This window comes from Geospiza fortis, unplaced genomic scaffold, assembly GCF_000277835.1.
Source record: "Geospiza fortis unplaced genomic scaffold, GeoFor_1.0 scaffold40, whole genome shotgun sequence".
Lineage (NCBI taxonomy): Eukaryota > Metazoa > Chordata > Aves > Passeriformes > Thraupidae > Geospiza > Geospiza fortis.
The window spans coordinates 18,620,937-18,642,475 of record NW_005054297.1 but is presented as its reverse complement, the minus strand read 5'-3'; the positions used below and the strand labels follow the sequence as shown (position 1 = coordinate 18,642,475).

Here is a 21,539-nt window from a genome sequence, read left to right as displayed (position 1 = left end):
ACAATATAATGTATGTTCTTTAACTATTCAGTTTAAAACAGCTTTATTTATTTTCCTGTTCAACTGTTATTCTCTAGAATGCTGAGAAAACTCTTATGGATAGAGTCAGCAACTGTTACAACTTCTGCTGTCTTGCTCTGTGGGGATACAATGTTTTAATTACAAAAAAACCCCACAAAACCAAAGAAACTATTTATGCCCTCCCCAAGTTTACTTTGTGATAACTGGACTTTTATTTCTAATAATTCTTTGCAGTAATCTTCATGGTATTTAAAATATGGGCTCAAAGATGCTAACATAAATGTTAAAACTATTAAACAGTACTATGTTTTGATACTTCCCAGCTAGGAAGCTGAAAAATAAGAAAGCAAGCAGATTGCTTTTAAATTAATTTACATTGCTTCTTAAATTACATTCTTATATTATTAAAATGACTCTGTCATTTTAATAATTGAGAATTGCTATTTTAGAATGGTAATTCCTGCCACATGAATCAAGATGAGTTTTGGTAGTGACTCTACAAGTAGTCAGACTTCCTATAGTTTTAGCAAAATAAATGACGGGAAGTCAGTTTTTTAGATTATATTAGAATTACGATATATAATTAGTATAAATATTTTAACTTATAAATAATTTATGTAACATTTAAAATCACTGAAACATAAGGAATGTGTTTCTGAGAAACAAAGATATTCAGAAAACCCCACAGCTGGATGAACTTGCTGTTTCTCAAGTGAGTTGCTTGAAGTTTGGTGTTTCTAAAGCACAGTTGAAAAAGCTGGGTGGCCTAATCAGTTGACAGAAAATAGTGATTTTATGAGGCTTTTATAATGAAATTATCTGTAACAGCAGCAGCAGCAGCAAAATCTTATCTGACAATTAAATCCCATATGCTAATTTAATTTGATGACTTTCTCTTCCAAGCTTAATGTAATGAAATTGACTAAATTTCACTTTCAGGTGTTAGTCTTAAGAATGTATTTCTTTAAACTTAAGAAACATGAAGTTTACTTAAAATTGTATAAAACAAGTACGTAGTAAGTATGCCAAGAGTATGAAAGCAATGTCCATAGCTGAGGACAAACAAAACCTGTTCATTTACTGTTAAGAGTTTCCTACCATATGAATTCACATCATTTATGTACTGTTACTAAAAAACAAAATAATTTCATTCTTAGGATTCTGGTAGATCTAAAGAATGAAGTCTGGTATCAAAAGTGTCACGATCCTGTCTGCAGAGAACAAAACTTCAAATCACAAAGTATGTAGCTTGTGATCTCAATTATACTTAATACATTTTGGAATGTTAACTTTAATTAACATCTTATATTTGATTTAGGTTTCCCATTGCCGCCTGGGATATGCCTCCCATCTCTTTTCAAAGAGGTACGTTTTTGTCCTGTTGAGATGCTCAAGTTCTTGTGAGGCTCTGGAAGTCCTTGGATATTCCCACTAACATCCCAGTCTGCTGGGAGAGCTCCACACACTGTTCCAGTGGTATAGAAGAGGTTTCCAGAGCAGCTGTGCTGGTGTGGTAGCTCCATATATTCATTTTTAAGTTCTCCAACAATGCTAAGTTACTGGAATTGTGTGACTTCACCTGGGACTTTCTGTTCTGATGTGAACAGCAGTTCCCAGTGTCTAAGCCACAAGGTCACTCCAGGTGCAAAACAGAGAAACTGCCCAAGTTTAGCTCTGCTGTGCATGTCTGACTTCATGCAAGGTAAAACAGAACTGGTTCTGGAACACTGGAGTCAGTCAGAGTCAAATGTAAGGCAGCAGCTCTCATTTCTGAAATTCATTTATCTCCACTGCAGTGTACTAAAGCAGCAGATTTCCCCAGACAGACAGAATATTTAAACTGACCTGATCCTGCACCTAGACTCTAGGTGAACTCCCTGAACAGACAAGTTTTTCCAGTGCTTAGGCAATAAGAATTGGTATTTTTTCAACTTTTAAATTTAACTACACAGCTCTAAATATCATACAGCAGAATGGCACGTTAAGCTCTACTCAAGCAGTTCATCAATAGCTATTAATTTTCAGAAAGTGTCATTTAACTGTATTTTCAGGTCCTGACAGTATCTTTGAACAAACACTTAAGTTAGTCTTAACCTTGTATTATTTTATGAAGTGTATTCAACAGGCTACTTGTAGGGTGCTAGAAAAACAGTGGATTTCTACTCCTATTAAAATAGGCTTCCACACATTAATGTGGCTATATATGAATATGCTGCAGAATCTTGTAGTGTTGGCCAGCTTTCTGCAGTGTCCATTCTGTGTGACAGCACAAACTCCAAACTTGCAGAGCAGTTGAAGGTATCAAGAGTATTTGTATATGAAATAAGTAGTGTTCTTGTTTCTCAAAGGAAGAAGAGTCCATGCTAATGGATGACAGGGGGCACACAGAAGGAAAAGTACATCCACATTCTAATGTGTCAGACTTGTCAAAAAGCTCAGTATCCCCAGAGAACAGCTGGTCTCAAGACTTCCTGTTGTCAGACAGTGAGTGGGAAAACACAAGTGATGATGTCTGTTTCCTAGAAGCTGCTGAAGATGTGGAACTAGCGGAAGCTGCAGATGACAGTCTGAATTATGCCATGGAAGAAATCCCAGATGAAGTTCTTTTGGAAGCTTTAAGGAAAGAAGACCTCTACACTAAAGAAGGCAGCTAAGCACAGGCCTGGCCAGCAGTGGATGACACTTGTGTGGCTCATGCTAGTGTGAAAGGTCCTGCAGGGTGGCTCACAGGCACTGCTCCAGAGCTGCAGGACAAAGAACGGAGTGCCTGGGTGAACTTCAGCAGGCATGAGGAGATCATGGAAGGTTACGTGGGGGCTGAAGAGAACTGGACTAAAATACTCATTACGAATGCTGCTCCAAGCTTAGCACTTTTAACGCTCTTTGCTGTACAGTTTCTGTTTTGTTAGTTGTATGTCCAAGTTTTATTGAGGACCCAACAAAACAGACTTCTTATTTCCATAAACAAGATTAAATAATTTATTTCAAATACCAATTTAATAAAAATCTTTGTTTATTCATCTTTGATGAACCAGAGTCTGTGTTCTCTTTATGAATATATTCTTCTCAAGATTACTTTAATACAAGATTAACACCCAACATTGTTCAGAGTACAGAAGTTTTATTAACTGTGATGACTATTTCCTTTCATTGATATTGTGAGACTATTTGACAAGAAAAAAAATCTCTAAGTTGCTGACTTCTTTTAAATGCTGAAACAAAACAGAATAACAATGATTAAACAAGCTTTAAGCACTGACAATTCTAATAACTGTTCCTACTGAATGTCTGAAAGTCTTAAAAGGACACTTAATTTTTCTTTGATTTCTCTTTTTGTACAGCCAGAGCCTCTTCAAGTTTTATATTGATACTCTCAAAGTGCCTTTCTGCTCCTAGAATTCTCCGAGATTCCACCAGAAGAGCAGGGAGGCTGGAAGTTCCATACTGTTGATAAGGAAATAAAATTACAAGGCAACATTTTTAACTCTTGAAAGATCACTTACATATCAGTATTTATTTTTCCTCTAAAGTGGCGCAAGATGACCTTAAAAATGAACAGCCACAATTAGAGTGCCTTCTGAAATGTGAGGATTTCCCTTGCACAGGGCAGGTGTGTAAGCCCTGTCCACAGAAAATGCCACACCAGGTCCTGGGTACAACAGGAATGGGTTCTAAGGCTACATGAGAAGTTACTCTGGTCGTGACATACCAGCACTGTTCTTAGCATTAAATATCTTACATGGAAGTGCCAGAGCTTTCCCTGCTTCTGAACAACAACACAAAAAAATAATTACTTCTGTCCCACTGTTAATCTTCAATTTCTATTAAAAAAGTTACAACTAAGGGCAACTGTTTTATTTCTATGTCCTTTGAATTCCTGGATACTGAGAGCAAGGCAGCAGAATCTGCTCTGAAATTTTCCAGCTCCTAATATGAGACCAAAAAAACAAGCGAGATACAACAGTAAAGTTCAGCAGTGATTCTCAAGCTGCTTCCACAAAGACAATTAACATAATTCTGCTACTTAAGAGATGTTAAATAAATGTCGTAAATTAAAAGAAAAACACTTAGAAAACTGAAACATGCAGAATATGTACTTACTAACACTTTTTGTTTGGGGTTTTCTTCTCTATAATCCAAACAGTCTTGCTGTAGCTCCTTTAGATCAGTAATTAATTCAATTGTTTGCCTCAAGGAAGATTTCCTTTCCTGTAACTCAGCATATTCTCTTTGTAGAAGATCAAGACTTTGATACTTACATCTGCATATTTATTGCATGAATAACTATGACCCTATTTCCTCTGAAGGAATTCTTAAAAGGTTGGTCAGAAATACAAAACACAGGTTACTATGGAATAGTGCTTAGGCAGAACAAGCATAGTACTTAAACAGGGGCATGAGTCCAAATACACCAAAAAGACTCAAACCTCTCCTCTGAGTCTGCCACTCTTTCTTAAGCATTTATGTTTTTGAAGTGTAGTTTCTTAAATACAAGGTGTTCTGCTTCTGCACACCCCTGCCTGCAAATCTCAGCTGTTCAGTGCTTATGCTGAAGCATATTCAGGATCTACAAACTACCTACACCTCTGCTAAATAAACTGGAATGCTTAATCCGTTAAAGTAGCACTCCAAGAACTGAGCACCAACAGTGATTTTCACACAACAGGGTTGCAGGAAAAAACCTAAAATGATCAAAGAATTAAAACACAAGATATAAAAATGTGAAGACAGCTTTCAGGGGCTTCAAATAGTTCTTTGAGAAAAGTTTGTCCATAGTACTACAAAGAAAACCACCTCTCATGGCCATAGAGAAAAGGTTTTTACCCTGTTATTGTGGATCCAAGCCCATGGTTCCCTACAGAGTTACCTTACAGGGTATGTGTTAAATGCAGCTTCAGTACAAAGCTTGTCACTAGCAACCCGAGGGATTTGGGGAAGTCTAATGGTTCTTCCAACCACATAATTCCTGTGCTGTGTATCTAAATGACACTTAAGATTAATGCCAAGTTAGAGAGGGGGAATTGTGTGGCCATGAGAAGGAAATAAGCCATGTACTAAGAGCAACCCCAGCCCACCTGCAGAGCTGAAATACACTCTCCCACCTCAAAACCAAAGAAGTCCTCTGTATTACCTTTGTAATTTATGATCCAGCATCTTTGCAATTCAAATCCTAACACTGGTGTTCTTCCTATCAACATATGGTGAGAAACACCCTCCCAGTAACTAGTCAGCTAAGAGGACTTGCAAGAATGACTGCCTAGGCAACTGAAATATGTAAAGGAGAGGTTATCATGAGCTTTTGTAAAAAAAAAAAGCAAAGTGGCAATTTCATCAAAATAAAATGAGAGAACAAAAGAAGTTACTTTCCCTTCCGAGTTACAAAATACCAGACTCTTTAAGTTCTTCAGGCTATTATAGTCCATCGTTAGAAACACACCCAATTAGCTCTTCTCTGACTTGCACCAGTTGCTGCCTTTTCTTTTTGATGTTGGTTATTGCCTGAAACAAACAGTGAGCGAATTTTATTGCCTTTTTTTTCTCTGAAGCTTTTTTTATGCTGATTGTCATTGTAGAAAATTCTAAGATACCAGATCTGATAAACTGCCATATGGTACCTCTGTATTTGAAACAATTCAAAGCTGTTTAAAATGTCAAACTCTAATCTCCATCCAAAATTTTTCTTAAGAAACATTAGATTTACAAGCATAAAAGGGGCTTGTGACTTCTTGATTTCAAACATTATGAACTTTAGGAGGTTTTAGGTTTAAAAATGAAAATTAATGCAAATGTATGTTCAGGATGATTGCCATAACTAAGTAAGCTTTCTTTAATATAACATGCAACTAAAAAAAAGTAACACCCAAAACTCATAATAAATTTAAATTTAGCAACTAAAAATTTAATTTTAAACAAATGTCTAAGAAGCAACTAAGGATAAATCTGAATGGCTGTGAATGCTAGGTGTATATTATGGTTTTCATTTTACATGCAGATCAGTTTACCATATCACCCCAAGTCAACAAGACTTTAGCATATCAATTGCTACTGCCCAGGAGAAGCTTTATGTTGACTATTTGTTAAAGCTATTTTGCCATTGAAAATTTTGCAAAGGATATTAATTTGGGCAGAAATCCAGACAGTGCCTAAGCTGCTCTTAAATCTCTCTTCTGTAGAGCATTCACCTCTCCCTGATGAAACCACTGCAATGTTTTTCTGCCCTTACACTAGTGCCTCCTTCTGGCAACATTCCTATTGCATTTTCAGCAAATTCCTACTTGCTATAAATGAAGAGAGGAACTGTCTTCCTCTGAACAAAAATTCTGCATCTATTTAGGGAATGCAGCTGCCTGAGTCTTCCCTTCTTTAAATTAAGCAATCCCATTCTATCCTCACAGGTTGCTATCTCTGCTCCTCTCCTAGATTTTATATTCATTTATGTTTCTTTAAGGTTAGCTCTCATTATTTAACTGGCTCTCCAGAGGCCTCACTCATTAAAAAAAAAAAACAAACCAAAAAGCCAAAAGAGTAATTGACATGCATAGATCTTACCCATCCTAATGTGCACTCATTCTTTTTACACCCTATAGCAGTATACATCTGGAGCTTGCAATCCACCACATTTGCTCAGATATTTTCCAAAAAACCTCCTGTGGTTTCCTAACCTCTGTTTGTGCAGTTGATTCTGAATACAGTACACCTTTCTGGAAGTTATTTTGTCTCTTCCAGTCAAGTTCTCAACATTTCAAATGCTCACAAAAAAACCAATATGCTCTACAATCTAGTGATATGTATGTGTTTACCTTAGCATTTTTTTTCTTCATATTCTTTAATTCCTGGACTCCTGCTATCTACAGAGAAGAAGAATTACAGGTTGACAAGTCATCACTATCCTCCTAAAAACATAGCTGCAAGAATTACTTTGGAATAACATAAAAAGTTGCCTTTTTATTTTTAAAAAAACCAACCCTGGTTCAAAGGGACATCACCAGTTGTGTATTGATTCTTTCCTCTCTCCTCATGCCAGAGGAAAACTGTTGCACAAAAGGAGCTCGTGCAAATAATGCTCCTTGTACCAATTCTTGTAATACTACCTTCCTTAATTTTTCTGTATCTTTATATAGAAGTCTAAATCTGGTAGTCCCAACACTTGTTACTGCTAATGAACCACTCAGAACTATAGCTTTAGTACTTGGCCACTGTACTTGGCACAAGTCCTGCAAAGTTTTGAGCTCATTTTACTCATCATGATCACCTTAATCTTTCCAGCCAATAAATCACAGGATGGCTCAGGCCGGAGGGGACCACAGTGGGTCTTCTGGTCCAATCTCCCTGCTCACGCAGGGTCATCCTAGAGCACATGGCACAGGATTGTGTCCAGATGGTTCTTGAATATCTTACACTTACAGTTATGTTCAAAATGTTAATTAAAAAAGGATGATTTTCCCTGGAATATGTTAGAGGCCTTGCTAAGAAGTCACTGAGCCAGCACAAAAATTAAACCCACCTTTTAAAACTCTAGTCAATGAGCTTTGAACACAGTGTTTGACATAGCCGCCTGCTCACCTAAATTACGCAGCTCACCAGTTTTACTACATAATGATTTAAATATGGCCAACACTTCAGGATTATTGGATGCTTCCCTATTCTAAAAAGGTGACAATTTGGCAAAGTACTTGCATCATCCCAGTGTTGGGTCTAGAGGCAATTCTTGTGAAAACCTGCACAGGGGCAGCCAGTTCTAACCTGCACACAACAAACTGTGTTTTCATATTACTTATACTGACAAGAGATTGGAAACTTTTACAGCTTGTAAAATGAATGTGTAAAGGGCAATACAAAACCATAGGTGTTTTGACCACAAAACTGATTTTATCTCTGGTGTACTTACAAGATCAGTGATTTGATCCTTGAAAGCAGAAGAAAAGTCACTTATAGCCTTTCTGCAAATGTTTGATTCTATGCTTTGTCTGGAGAAGTCAGAGGGACAAAACATATTTGGTTTAGTAAAGGGGAAATCTCATCCAAAACCCTTCATTTGAGTTAGAAACAAAACCCAAAGTTAAGCAGCTAGACAATGGCAGATCTTTCATATACTAGCAATAGCTTCATTTCTACCTTGAAAAATAGCAGCTGAGATGGGCTGTTCATGTTTGGAAAAATATCAAATCCCTGGAGACCACATCAAGATTACATGTGAAGAAACATTTACATCATAGACACTTAATAATCCTTAACATCAGAATATAACCATGCAATACTGATTCCCTAAAGGAGAGCCCATTACCAAAACCACAGCTATTTCCTTTTGAAACTTTGAATATCCAGCCATGGAAAAGCAGAATATTTACCTGTAGTTTGCTGCTATCTTCTCAACTTCAGCCAGAACAACATCCAGTTCTGTAATGTCTCTAGGAGATCTCTTCAGCCCTTTGGGACACCAAACCTGTACAGAATGTGGGGTATCCACTGGAACAACAGAATGAACATAAGCATTGCACAATTCTGGTACACATTGTAAAACAATAGAAAAACTCTTGTGCCCACCATCAAAATAACCATCTAAAAGTTATGAGTATTTTAACATGAAATTTGAGAAGAGGAATATTCTAATTATTTCATCTGTCTTTGCCTGTGCAACTGTGATAGATTTAACTGGGAACACCTTAGAACTGGGATGATCAATGACATGTAACTTAATTCTTACTCTTTATTGATTCAAGCCCAGGAACACATCAGTAAACTAAGTAATAAACTACATAGTGTACTGTAGATGTGATTTTTTGTGTTAAAAAACTATTAGCCTGAATTTGCAATTTGCATTACTCAAAGAATCACAAGCTTTTATATTTGTATCCATTCTTTTATTAATACCATATATGCTTCAAAAACCCACTACACACAAATACATTTCTTTAAACTTTGAAATAGCATTATAAACCAATTCCACAAAAAGTTAAACCATGTTTCTTCACACACTCCTCAGTGTAAATTCAGTACTAAACCGTGATGGGGTCCTGTTCAAAGGAAGCAAGATGACCCAAGGGAAACTTTCTTCCTACTGAAAAATGTCACTGTCTTGGAGCTCCCTGTCTCAAGGGACATTACACCGACAGCTGCTCCTGCACTGCAGCCAGGGATGCTGACTTAGAGGTATAATGCACACCTATGCCTCACCCCTTCACGAGAGGAACAGCCATGTCCAGGGATGCAAACCATGGGGATCAAACGGGGGTCTACATCAAAACTGAAACTGAAACTTCCCATTTCTAGAAGCACTGTGTTGCTACATTCCAGAAATGAAAACCATTGAAAAACTTCAATCTTGAATCTTGAAGAAAAGATATATGGGAGTTCTGAAAAGTGTACTTTACCAGAAGGATCTGATGTGCTCTCCTCTGAAGACTGCTCCTTTTTTTCCTGCAATTGAGTAGTCTTCAGAGTTTTCTGTGACACAAAAAGCAGATTAACTTCCAGAAGAAACCCTAGGTTTACACATCTGAACTCCTGTGAGATGACAATCAGGCAGCATGCAGAAAGCATTTCCTGACAGAAGCATCAGTAACATTTCCTTTGGCCTGTTCCACCAGTCCCAGCCCAGTGGTCACCCTGCTGCAGGACAGAGACTGCCTGACTGCACTGGCCACTGATCTGTCAGCCACTTCAGGACCCTTGGTGCAGCACACTCATTGCCCAGGATTAACATTTCTCTGATCAACAGGGCCTGGTCACCTTGCTTTTCACCCACATTCTGTCCCAATCCTTTCTCTATTTTGACTCCTTTGTGACCCCACAACAGCACTTGTACAAGAGTGCTGCTTGCATCCAGCCTACTGATGAAAGACTAACATTCAGTACCGAGTGTACAATTCCGATAAATTTCAATACATAAAAAACTCTTGTTCCAACTACTGCACAGCTTCTTTCATCACAGGTTACTTTCTTGAGCCTGCAGACAGTTGCTTCCTGCTGTATGTCTCGCAGCTAAGTGGGCCAAAAGCATTTTACACTAATTGTGAAGTGTTCAAAAACACTCATGCAAAACTGAATGGCTTTTAATTCTAACACATATTCAAAATTAATTTTATCAATATTCTTTTTCCCATAAACCTGTTTTGCTTCAATACCAAACAAGTACAAAGGATTCATTTTCCATCTAGTATGCCATTCCTCGAGAACATATATTCCAGATACAAAGGAGATAATTGAAAAAAGGAAAGAATATACTCCCAAACCAGCAAGAGAACAGGCTACAGGATCCAAGAACACCTGGCTATTATATTTCTTGATGACGTGATGACTTGTAGCTTTAAGCATTTTGCTTGGTCACCTCACTGGAATACTCTGAGGACTGATTATTTGGAATACAATTAAGTACTAAGAAACAAATGGAAGGTCTTTTTCTCCCCCCACCCGCTAATGCAGGCATGGCATGAAGTAAACTAAAATTAAATTGATTGAAAATAATCATGAAACTTTTTTGGTACCACAGTCTCCTTAAGGGGTTCCTCTCCAGCATCAGCTGTGTTGAATTCCTGAACATCACCATTGGAGGGCTTTGAGTGACGCCGTTTTTTACTGTGAAAGGAAAAACATACACTGCTACCCTCTGAGGAAGGATGAGCCATACACACAGAACCTTGTGGTTTGGGATACACTTTGTACAGCTGTATCTCATATGAGTACTATTAAAGTTCTTACCTGAATTAAATACCAAGACAATTTCAGATTTAAACCAATTGGATAAAACATATTAGAAATATACTAAAATTTTAATTCAAATATTTTAAAAATAATTTTCTTTGTTACTTATAATTTAAGTAGAACACTTTTCCCTTTAAATCTAAATATCTAAAGATTAAATTAAATGCTGACAATTTTATTTTTTTCCAACAGACCGTCTGTCTGTATTTTGCCTTTGTGGTGCTGAAACACGACTGAGTGCCTCGTTTTGTGAATGTTCCTCTCCATAAGCATCCACAGCAGTACTGTGCAAAGGGTGATCTATAAAGAACAAAAAATAAACTGTATGAGCACTGCTCCCCCCTTTTAAGGCAAAGAGCACTGCCAGTCATTAAGCATTTAGTTAGAATATTTGTGGTTTGCTAACGAATAAAAAGGAAGTTCTTGTTACAAGTATTATTTGAGGATTATGAAAAAATATAGAGTGAAAGGTTTCATAGTTTCTGTACCCATCCACCTGCTATTTCTTTATGAACCCAAACCAAAGTTAGCTCAGCACGTACACATGGCACAGGGCAAGTAAAATACTTGGTACAGTTTATTTCAAGTCCCTCTTTGCTATGGCATATGTAAGCTTTCTACACACTTAAACAACTACTTTCTTTCTTTTTTTAATATAGATTTTAAGCTGCTTTAGTGGATGTTATGAGAAGGCAATCAGTGCTGCTACAGAATATTTGTAAATGTAGAATTCTTGAAGGTAGCTACCAAAATAGATTAGAACTCTGAAGAATTTAGGTTTTAGCATGCCTTCCACAGTATAACTTTCTTTTTCAAGTACACTCCCACAAAACTTTTGTGTTAGTTTACATTAGCGTCAGTGGGCATCTTTTTTACAGTGTAAATACATACCACAGACATAAGGAAAAGAGCTGTTAATTTTGCAGCCTTGCCTTACAAACAACCCTTTTGCTAAATTGTTTTTTATAGCTCATTGTCAATGCTGTTCCTAAGTTGCATTTATATTTTGTGGTTTGCTCAGAGTAATAATTATTACAATCGAGAAATAGCTCTTAAAAAAAAAGTACAGATAGCTATAACAGAGGACTCCACACAGAAGAGCATCTACCCCATCTAAATCGATTCTCTTCCTGTGTATTGAGGCCTCATTACACAAGTCCAATCTAAAGCAAGTGGTTTTAATCCTTCACCACAAATTGTATAGTTTTACGTTATTTCTTTAAGTAACATCTGAAAGTGGCAGAAAAACACCCCCGCAAATATCCAAGTCTGCTACCATGAATACTCTTACAATGGTAAAAATGTCACTTCATAATTGGTGTAATTTAATAAAGAATAAGTTAAGATATTGAACTTTGTTTTTTAACTGCATAACTGCAATACTATGATGTGTGAAATTCTACCATTCAGACTATAAAGGTGGAATAGCCTGTATTTTCCCACTGACTGTTATTTGCATTTACTACAGCATTATTCCTGTTACTTCCTAAATTACAGAAAATAACACAAAATCCCATCTGTCTCTGCTCTCCATTACTTTCTCTTGCAAAGAACTAAAACCTTTTCCTGAAGTATTTTGTGCGTGTGGTTGGTTTGTGAAAAACACACATAAAATGACATTCAAGATAATACTAACCAAAGGAATCATCAAGCTCCTCAAGTTGATTTGTTTCTGCTACCTTCAATATCCTTGAGACATCCGGTTCCTCAAGTGGAAGCGATTTCCAGCGAAGATTGGAGTTGGCTTTGTGCTCCTGGATGGGTATGAAATTAACAGCCACTTTACCCAGCTCTTTGTATGTACAACAGATTAAATGCGACAATACATTTCAAGAACATTTGGCTAGGAATACACTTAACCAGAACCATATTGACTCCTAAGCTATGACATAAGGATTTAAAGCATATTTTTGTCTCAGGCTGTGGGGTTTTTCCCCTAAAAGAAGGATGATACAAAATACTTATGTTCTGCTATTTGATACTGTATTCTACTGCAAGCTTTGTCTTATTTCATGAAAGCGTACAAGCTTAGAAATCTTATAACACTCTAATACCTGGTTTCTATGATCTGTGGTCTTTTTTCTTTTCATGCATTAAAATATTTCTACTTTCATTTCTATACCACATAAACTTCCACCCTTGTCCAATTTAATTACTTTCATCTTAAGAAACTGAAAAGCTATAGAGTAACTTCTTATTAAAAAAAGAGTGGAATTTATAAATCAAGGATTACAGAGACACTTCTGTAAAGCAGAAGGGTAAGGGAGAATGACACCTGTTTATGAAACCGTTGTGAGCCATTCACAAAATGTACAAGCGACTTTCCTCACTAATTTCTGTGTGTACCTGTAGGGCGAATTATTACCAGAAAAGACTGACCTCTGGTGCTTTTTAATTTTACCAATACTTAGCAGTGCCCCAGCATTTCCATTCTAGTACCAAATATACACATCAACTACTTTCTCTATAAATCTTTATGAGATTGTTCTTCAACTTTTGCCTGTTTAAAAGTCAATGGTCCATTTTGTGCTACTCCTACAAGGAAAAAAGAAAACTCCACACCAGCACCCCAAGCCCACCCCAGCAGTTCCCAGTGCAAAGCAAGCCCTGTGCACCCACCTCAGAGACAATGCCCTGACTGCACAGTGACACAACACAGAATCACAGAATATCCTGCACTGGAAGGGACCCACAAGGCCTTGCACAGGACACCCCAAGAGCCACACCCTGTGCCTAAGAGTACTGTCCAAACAGTCCCTGAATTCTGTCAGGCTTGGTGCTGTGACCACTTCCCTGGGGAGTCTGGGCCAGTGTCCAACCACCCTGTGGGTGAAAAACTTGTAATATCCAACCTCGTCCTTTGAGGCCGCTCCCCTTGGTCCCCTCGCTGGTCACCAGAGAGGAGGGATCAGTGTCTGTCCCCGCAATCCCTCGGTGAAGAAGCTGAGCCCACGATGAGGGCTCCCCTCAGTCTCCAGCTGAGCAGACCAAGACCTCAGCCACTCCTCACACGGCCTCCCCTCAGGGCCCTTCACCCTGCCCGCCTTTGAACACTAGAAAACCGAAACACTGGCTGTCTGAATTCTGCCCTGCCTAGCGAAACTTACCTCTGGCTTATAGCTGGTACGATTCTTCTTTATTTTCTTCTTTGAGGACATTTCGCTGTTCAGTAAACGCTGCTGAATACAAAACCGAGGATGAAGTTAGTGAGAAATTGTCCCCGATACAACTCAGCTTTCTCTGTGTCGGTACTTGGGAGGGAACGGGAAATCTTTGTTACCTCAAACTATTCTTTGTTGCTTCAAGTTATTACGCTCAGCTCACTTCAGAAGCGGTACAAGCCCGCCCCCGCCCGCCCGGCCCCTCAGGGCAGCCTCCCGCCGCCTTTGGAACGCGCGCGCCGCGGCGGGAAGGAAGGAAGGGGAGGAGCTGCCGGCCGGAAGGGGAAGCGGGGCACGGGACAGCGCCGCCACAGCGCCGCTCCGCCGGAGTCCCTTCAACGCTCCGAAGAATTCTCCTAACCACCACTCTCCTCCGTTTTCTGTCAATAGCTCTGATTAAATACAAAAAACAAACCACAAGAACTTCCCGTTTTCTTCTCCTCCGTTTCCCTAAACTGACGCTGTGTATCTGGAAAACCAAGCGAAAGAGATCGCTTCTACAAAGATAAAGCTACAGTCACAAACAGTTCAGAAATTAATTTAAACAGCACCAAAAAAAAAAAAAAAGTAGGTTTTAGCTTGAAAATTTAAAAATCCATCTCTGGCAATTGAATTAAGAGATTTAGCAATTTGTCACGTCCCGTCAGTTGGAGGGACTGCCACACCTCTTTATCCACTGGCGGTGGTGACACTGACACCCACACACACCCCTTTGGCTTTAGCCAGACAAACTAAAACTGTGAAATACACACTTTAGGCTTAAGAGGTGGTAAGCTCTCTTTAGACTTCGATTTTGCTGGCTGTGGCGCCTAGCCCCATGAGCCACAAATAACAGTACAAATTTGTTTCTGTAGTGATAGATGCTTTTCCAGAAAGGTTTCGTCAATAGCATGTTGTTAAGAACATAAACCTTGGATCCAGTTTCTCATCCATTTCTCAGCTAGCTCCAGTAGGTGACGTGTGGTGACATTTCCCTGCCTTTCCAAGCAGCATACACACAGATTTGACTATGTTATTCAGTAAGTGACAAATTTGGATTAGGCATCCTTCAGAATGGAAGAAATGTATAAATGAAAATTCAAAATTACTTGACAGGAGAAACTCTACAGTGAGTAGGAGCAGAAGTCTGCTTAGCATCTTGCACTGACATCTATATTCTCATGGAGCTTTAAATAATGTGTGGGTGGTGGTGCTTCCTCTACCTTGGTCTGGTAACTCCATCCCTGAAATCTCTCAAACCACATCCCTGAGTTAAGCCAAATGCATGGTGTGAGGGCAGGAATAAGGAAACCCACTACCACCCAGGCAGAGTTTCAGAAAACTCCACCTTTCACTTAAGTCATTTGAGGTGATGGTAAGAACACAACTGCCAGGAAAAAGACAAAAGATTTGCTTGTTTAGTAAAGTACTGAAAGAGCAAGTTACATACAAGAGCATCCTTTTCTTACAAATATTGGCCAACACCTTAAACATAAAAAGTCACTTTCCAAAAGCACAAGTGTAAACAACCAGCCTTTATACTGTATTTAGTATGTCTGTATCAGTGGAGTTTTACACCCTGTCAGTTAGAATATTACACCTGGACTTCTTAGTCAGCAGCATTTTTCCTTGATAAACAAACACATCACAGCATTGAAATGCAGAAATATTTATTTTGGTTTCCTTCATTGGTTTTGAAAATTGTTTTGGTTTTATAAAACATAGAAATAGCCAACACTAAGCAAACATTTGAATTTCAATGTAAAACTACTGCTCTAACAGTTGACTTGGATTTGTGTACCTGAATTGTATACACATACGAAATTATGCTACAGAGTAGTGCATTACAATCACACACAAATCTTAGTGCAAACCTTGTTGTGCTTGTATTTTACATGTATCCATGTTTTCAAAAAACAGCAATGGATGTTAATGCAAAACCAACTCTGTTAAGGATAGCAAAAGACTTATGCTGTAATAAGGCGTATTTCTGCTGATTTTCCAAACAAAAGATAATAACTAGTTATTATTTTGCAATTTATCTGGGAATTAGGTTTTTATCCCTGAACAAATACCTATCCTGGGCCAACACACAGTTCTGTTGGCACGTACAAATCATTCCAATTGCTGCAAAGCATCAGGCAAAAACATTCTACCTGACCTATTTTGCTATTCAGTGAAGAGAACTCAGTGGCTCATACATAAAGCACAGAAAACAGGTTATGTCAGAAGCTCTTCCACTTAGAGAGGGCCTGGCACATTTTTATAAAAACACATTTTAAATACAAGTTCATTACAGGGCAACAAGTACAGGTGCAATGTTTACCCTGACTGTTAGCATAGCCCAGCCTTCTGATTTGGTTTTTAGGTCTCTAGTGTTCTTGCCAGAGTTGGGATCTGCTCATTTGCAGGGCTGGCACCACTCCAGAATCATGCTAATGTAGCAGAGGCTACAATTGCTGAATGAACTGCATCCACACAGTGCAGAACCACCATATGCAGACTCTGAGGAACTTCTATTCATCAATCCTCTCTGTGTGGAGTGCTGTCTTCTACCTTATAGAAGTACATCCTATAACTGGCTGCAGATGTAGAGGGGAGATACAGCTCAGACGCCTTGCCCCAGTTAATACTGGGACTAACAAAAGATGTGATACCAGCCATGCAAACTGTAAGGGTTTGGGTTTTTTGGTGGTTGGGTTGGGGGGGCGGTTTTGAACAGCTTAAAGTAATTTTTCTGAGAATGCAAGATACTTAGAGGCATTTTCAAACCTGCCAAATCCTTTATGGAATTGACAGCTGCAAAACACACTGCAGACAGCAAACATGCTGGCAATAAAACCTTAGCTCCTTGGTGAAGGTGAGTCCCATTTTTGACCAAGGAAATATTAAATAACTTACATATAGTTACCATTTATAGTTAAGGCTCTTTTTGGAAATTGTAGGTCACCATAAAAACAGTATGCAACACGACTTGACAGTAAGGCAGTGTTCCATTTCTTCAATGTTCCTATGGCAAGTACCCATTTTTGTACAAGTTAATGATTGCACAGTTTCCTTCCCTATTTTTGCTGTAGTCAAAATACAGATACGAAGGCCAACAGTAGACAGACATGTGCCACTTTCCTCATTCCATTTGCAGTTACATTTTGGCATTAGAATAGAGTTCATCTATCTGTGACTGGAAGTATTTTCGCAGTTCTGGTCTCTTCGCCTTCAGTGTTGGTGTCAACAGGCCGTTTTCAATAGAAAACATTTCAGTGTGCAGGACAATGTCTTTCACCTGGAAAATAAAAAGTTACTAGCCAAGCTGTATTCCTTGAAATAGACAATACTATTAAAAACTTGCCCAGACATCTTACCACAGCCCATCACTTGAAAAGTTTTCCAGACACAAATTAAAAGCAGTTCTTGGAGAATCAGATCATATTGGTGTTGACAAGTTTAAAGAATTAGGTATTTGGTTCTCATGAGCAGCATACCTGTTCAAATGACTTCAAACCAGATTCTTTCCCAATTCTCACCATGTCCTCCAGAATATATTTTTTTACATCCTGTAGATACAGAAATACGTTATATAGCTTCATGCTTCCATAAGAAGCAACTTGAAAAAGCTGATGCAGAGCAGCTAACTGTTCAGTTAGATATGCCTTACCTTGTTTCTGCATAGCTCTTGATAGGAGCCTTCAAATCCCTTTTTCTTGGCCCAGTTGTGCAGAGTATCAGGATCAGGTACCACAACACCTACTAAGAAGGCCTAAAAAAAAAAAAAAAAGGGAAAAGCTTGACAAAATTTCCTAAGGCAACACTTTAGTTCCTATACATTTCTTTGGGGAGCATTTCTGATCCTGCTGTAAAGTCAGCAGCTTTCTCTGATGCCTACCTGAACACAGCAAGTGCAGTTCAGTTCAGCTGAACTGAAAGAATTAAGACCCACATTTTCTTTACACTTGAAAACCACCAAGATATCCAGGTTCTTTCTTGGTGTGCATGGGTTTTTCTGTTTTGGTTTTTGTTTTTTGGGTTTTTCCCACTGCACACTGTTAGCAACTTATATACAGTCATTAATATGCAAGTTAGTTCAGCTCCACTACCTGGTGTGAAACTAAATCCAGAAACATGCTATGTAACTGCTGGAATCCAATCAGAACTAAAATGCATAATGACAATAGTTTACAATAAAAATTTACATTTCAGTCCCAAAGTTTGGGGTGAGGGGAAGGAAGAAAGGAAGACTTCTCTGCAGTCTCCTTTTGCATTAATTTTTAAAATTACCTGAAAAATGCTTACCTGCAAGCTATCTCCATGGACAAATACCTGTGCCACAGCTTCACATCTCAGATACACATTCTCTATTTTCTCTGGTGCTATGTACTCTCCCTGGGCTAGTTTAAATATGTGTTTTTTCCGGTCAATGATCTTCAATGTACCATTCTGTTGGCAGAAATAACTTTCACTTAGAGGAGGCACTTCAAGTGAAAAACCAATCTACACACCTTAGGCATGCCACACTGGCACAGTGAAACTGTGTTAGAGCCAGAGAATAGTCAAACTAGTGTTCGAAGAAAATAGGTTATGTATCCATCTAATCTATAGTGGGGAAAGCCTCAGCACTGGCACTGTCAATACTTTTTTAGGCCCAGGCACACAGATTCAGCTACAACAGCAATTATCCACAAATTCTTGTCCTTCACCTAACTAACTCTGTTCAACACCAAATGTTTTCTAATCTAGTTATTAAATTTCTGCCAGTAACTATGAAGGTATCATTGCAGCTGTGTAAGTTAACTTACTGGTAGCCATTTCCCAATATCTCCTGTGTGAAGCCAGCCATCTTTGTCCAGAGCCTCCGCTGTTTTTTCCGGATCTTTCAAATAGCCACGGAACACATTTACCCCTTTAATACACACCTGAAAAGAGCCATTTGTTAATATATGCTATAGTGAAGGGAGGTTAGCAATCACTACTATAAACAAATTCATCCTCCAACAGTTCTTAATGCCTTTTTAATAAAGGCAAGAAGAAGTTTGTGTTTGTACAAGAACTTCTACTCATGGTTTTTAGAGAACAAATGTTTTCCATTGGTATGAAACAGAATAAGAAGCAATTGGAAGGATCTAATCTGTTCCAGTCTAGCAGTAGTCTTCCTACCCACTATGTGAATAATTGGAACCTATCAGAAGAAATTTGGTTTTGTTTATGCGAAAAAATTCTGCTAGATCCAGAAATACTGTCTCTCAGCCTGGCAAGATGTTCATTTCAGCTCTGGTAAACAGCAGGGGCATTGTGCAAAAACCAATGGAGAAAAAACCAGTTGTGTTTCAAGCAAATGACACATTTGTTGTCCAAAAATTAGGGTAGAAGGAATTACCAATATAGCACAGCAATCAATTTTTGATAAACTTTCAGTGCCTACCCAGTATGCTGGTGAGCTACAATATAATGAACATGAGATGTTGTCAATAGGAGGGAGACCAGAGTATTAGTGAGGGTTCTCATGACCTTATGGAGACAGTAACAAACTTGGGACCAAACTAAAGTAGTATTTTGCAAAGCAAGTAATTTCTGTTCTAAAACAGACCTTATCTCAAGGATACAAATAAAAGAAAACTCTACATGTCCCAGTCAAGTCAAAGACTGATCAATCAAACGTTAATTTTTCACAGCCCCTGAGATCACAGAAGGCACTAGGCCACAGTTTTTCCCAGTAGAGACAGCCAACCATTTATCTGTATCCTGCTAGCTGGCACTGAGACCTCCTCTGCATATGCTCATATATAATTCTATTCACATATTTGTTCTTCTTGACTGGCAAAAGTGAAAATCAAGGCTGTCAGAGCAGATATTGCACGCTTACTCTCAGAGAAGGGAACTAGAAATATTTAACCCAGATGAAAAACGGAAAACAAGGAAGAATATTTCTTTTAGGCCAATGCACAAGGAGAGCCAATTCAAAAGCCATGGGCTTTGAGTTGTGTGAAGCAAGTTACAATACTTTTTGGTTATATTTAGAATAGTTTATACTGAGGAAGTTAGGCCTGAAAGACTAAGATAGCACCTGATGAATAAAAATGGTAGCCCCTTAATGTAAGTCCAAAGTAATTCCTAATGCAGCACATTTTCACATTAAGTGAAAGCAAAACACTTTTAGGGTATTTTTTAAAACTATTTAACTATTTCTTATTAGAAGAATTTATACTCAGTTCCTCTGGCAAACCAAGCTCTAAGAACATACTGAAAGTGAAGCAAAACTTGCTGATGAAGACTAAATATGGAGTCATATGCAAGATAGAAGAATTTTGACATTGTTCTTCACTTGCAAGCAGCTTCCCACCACAAAGACCAACTAAATCCTTGAGTATTTCTGGGAATTAAAGCTCAATGATTTGTTTCTAGACTCATACGAATCACAACTAAAACAAAGAAATATTATAAATCCTATAAGCCATAAATCAGTTACTTGCTTAACTACTTTTAATTTCTTGCTCCCCCAGCTGCCCCCAGAGCCTCTTGAAAGCATATGAAAGACATCACAGTTAACCCGCTTTCAAGACTTGGGGAAAATAAATTACTACATGAACATCTGTTCAAAGTATATAAAAAGTTAAATCTGTATACACTTAACTTTGAAAAAATATTGTAAAAGACAGCATATAGCATCACATGTAAAGCTGAGTCCTCAAAATGCAATTTGTAAAACATACGTGTTCAATTTGTGCAGATTGCATAAAAAAGTTCATAAAAATGTGCAGGCAGGCATCACAAATCATCAGCAACCTTCATGGTTCTTGATGTCCGTTTCTCAGAAGTTCCCAGCCACTTTAAATGACCTCATCTCACACATCACAAGCTGGGTAACTGGCTGTATGCATCAGCTGTTCTCTGGCCCTTGGCAGCAGGGTGGGAGGGAAGCCCTCTGCCAGCATTCTGCTGAAGGGTAGCTGCACTATGATGTGGCCACACGTCCCAGCTATTCCACAGCTGGAAGACATTGCCTTGTCAAACAGCCTTATGTATGGTCATAAAACCAGCTGTTAACCTGTGGGATAACATTGCTATGTAAGCTCTTTATTCTCCCCTCCCATTTACTATTTCCTGATTTGCTTCTGTGAATCATTAACTGGTATGGCATGCAGGCATCTTAGATTTTATGTAGCAGGCCATGTTTAGCACTTTTACAAAACTCAGTTATTTTAGGAAAAAAAAAACGTTTTCCAAAATTTCCCAAGAGGCTCATATTGCCTTTCTGAAACTACTTACCTCACCCTCTCCTTTGGCAGCCAAGTAATTCATTTCTTGTACATCAACAAGCTTGATGATATTGCATGGCATTGGTGCTCCAACATGACCTATTAAATAGAGTAACATTTCAATCGCCTGATGCTTTTTAGTCAGATTCTGAAAAAAATAAGCTGCTTATACACTGAAGAAAGATGGAAAACTGATTTCTGGTAGCTTAAGATTGCCAGGACTGAAACATTAAATTCTCAGATATCTCTAAGAATGTTACAAGCTGAACCATGTATTCAAGCTTGCTTTTTCTTATAATCAGGATCCTCACTCTACAGACATATTTAAGTAGCAGAAGTCCCATACAGTTTCCATTAGCAATATTATTTCAGTTCGGGAGCTGGAGATGTAACAGCTCAGGGAAGTGCAAACTCTTGATTCCTAACA

At 38.3% G+C, this 21,539-nt stretch overlaps 3 protein-coding genes across 5 annotated transcripts in view; 1 reads left to right on the top strand and 2 right to left on the bottom strand.

Moving 5' to 3' along the window:
- The window catches only part of PRIMPOL (primase and DNA directed polymerase), a 15,684-nt gene extending 12,810 nt beyond the window's left edge, over positions 1-2,874 (top strand). The window contains exons 11-14 of the mRNA XM_005415532.2: positions 1-10; positions 1,179-1,261; positions 1,340-1,386; positions 2,370-2,874. The exon at positions 1-10 is cut by the window's left edge and continues 93 nt beyond it. Of these exons, the coding sequence (XP_005415589.1) occupies positions 1-10; positions 1,179-1,261; positions 1,340-1,386; positions 2,370-2,675 (446 nt within the window). The 3' untranslated portion in view covers positions 2,676-2,874. The remainder of the gene's footprint in view (positions 11-1,178; positions 1,262-1,339; positions 1,387-2,369) is intronic.
- A 142-nt stretch (positions 2,875-3,016) lies between these two features.
- On the bottom strand, positions 3,017-13,897 carry CENPU (centromere protein U). The gene is made up of 11 exons (XM_031066737.1): positions 13,830-13,897; positions 12,359-12,476; positions 10,917-11,022; positions 10,506-10,596; positions 9,393-9,465; positions 8,370-8,487; positions 7,910-7,988; positions 6,822-6,869; positions 5,455-5,520; positions 4,123-4,275; positions 3,017-3,465 (listed from the first exon to the last, which is right to left on the bottom strand). The coding sequence occupies exons 1-11, from the start codon at positions 13,878-13,880 to the stop codon at positions 3,331-3,333; spliced, it is 1,038 nt and encodes a 345-aa protein (XP_030922597.1). The 5' UTR covers positions 13,881-13,897; the 3' UTR covers positions 3,017-3,330.
- A 1,618-nt stretch (positions 13,898-15,515) lies between these two features.
- The window catches only part of ACSL1 (acyl-CoA synthetase long chain family member 1), a 37,498-nt gene continuing 31,474 nt past the window's right edge, over positions 15,516-21,539 (bottom strand). For all 3 annotated transcript variants that reach the window (XM_031062652.1, XM_031062691.1, XM_005415530.2), the window contains 6 exons: positions 21,123-21,211; positions 18,656-18,772; positions 18,153-18,296; positions 17,518-17,619; positions 17,345-17,416; positions 15,516-17,145 (listed from right to left, as the gene is read on the bottom strand). In XM_031062652.1, the coding sequence (XP_030918512.1) occupies positions 17,005-17,145; positions 17,345-17,416; positions 17,518-17,619; positions 18,153-18,296; positions 18,656-18,772; positions 21,123-21,211 (665 nt within the window). In that variant the 3' untranslated portion in view covers positions 15,516-17,004. The remainder of the gene's footprint in view (positions 17,146-17,344; positions 17,417-17,517; positions 17,620-18,152; positions 18,297-18,655; positions 18,773-21,122; positions 21,212-21,539) is intronic.

Excerpts from the sequence above, each read along its gene's own strand:
- CENPU (XM_031066737.1), bottom strand. The coding sequence starts at position 13,880 with ATGTCCTCAAAGAAGAAAATAAAGAAGAATCGTACCAGCTATAAGCCA. Across the intron at positions 10,597-10,916 it reads AGGCAAAATACAGACAGACG|TAAAAAACGGCGTCACTCAA; the intron begins GTCTGTTGGAAA and ends TTCCTTTCACAG. Across the intron at positions 4,276-5,454 it reads GAGAAGAGCTAATTGGGTGT|TATCAAAGTCTTGATCTTCT; the intron begins GTTTCTAACGAT and ends TGCAGATGTAAG.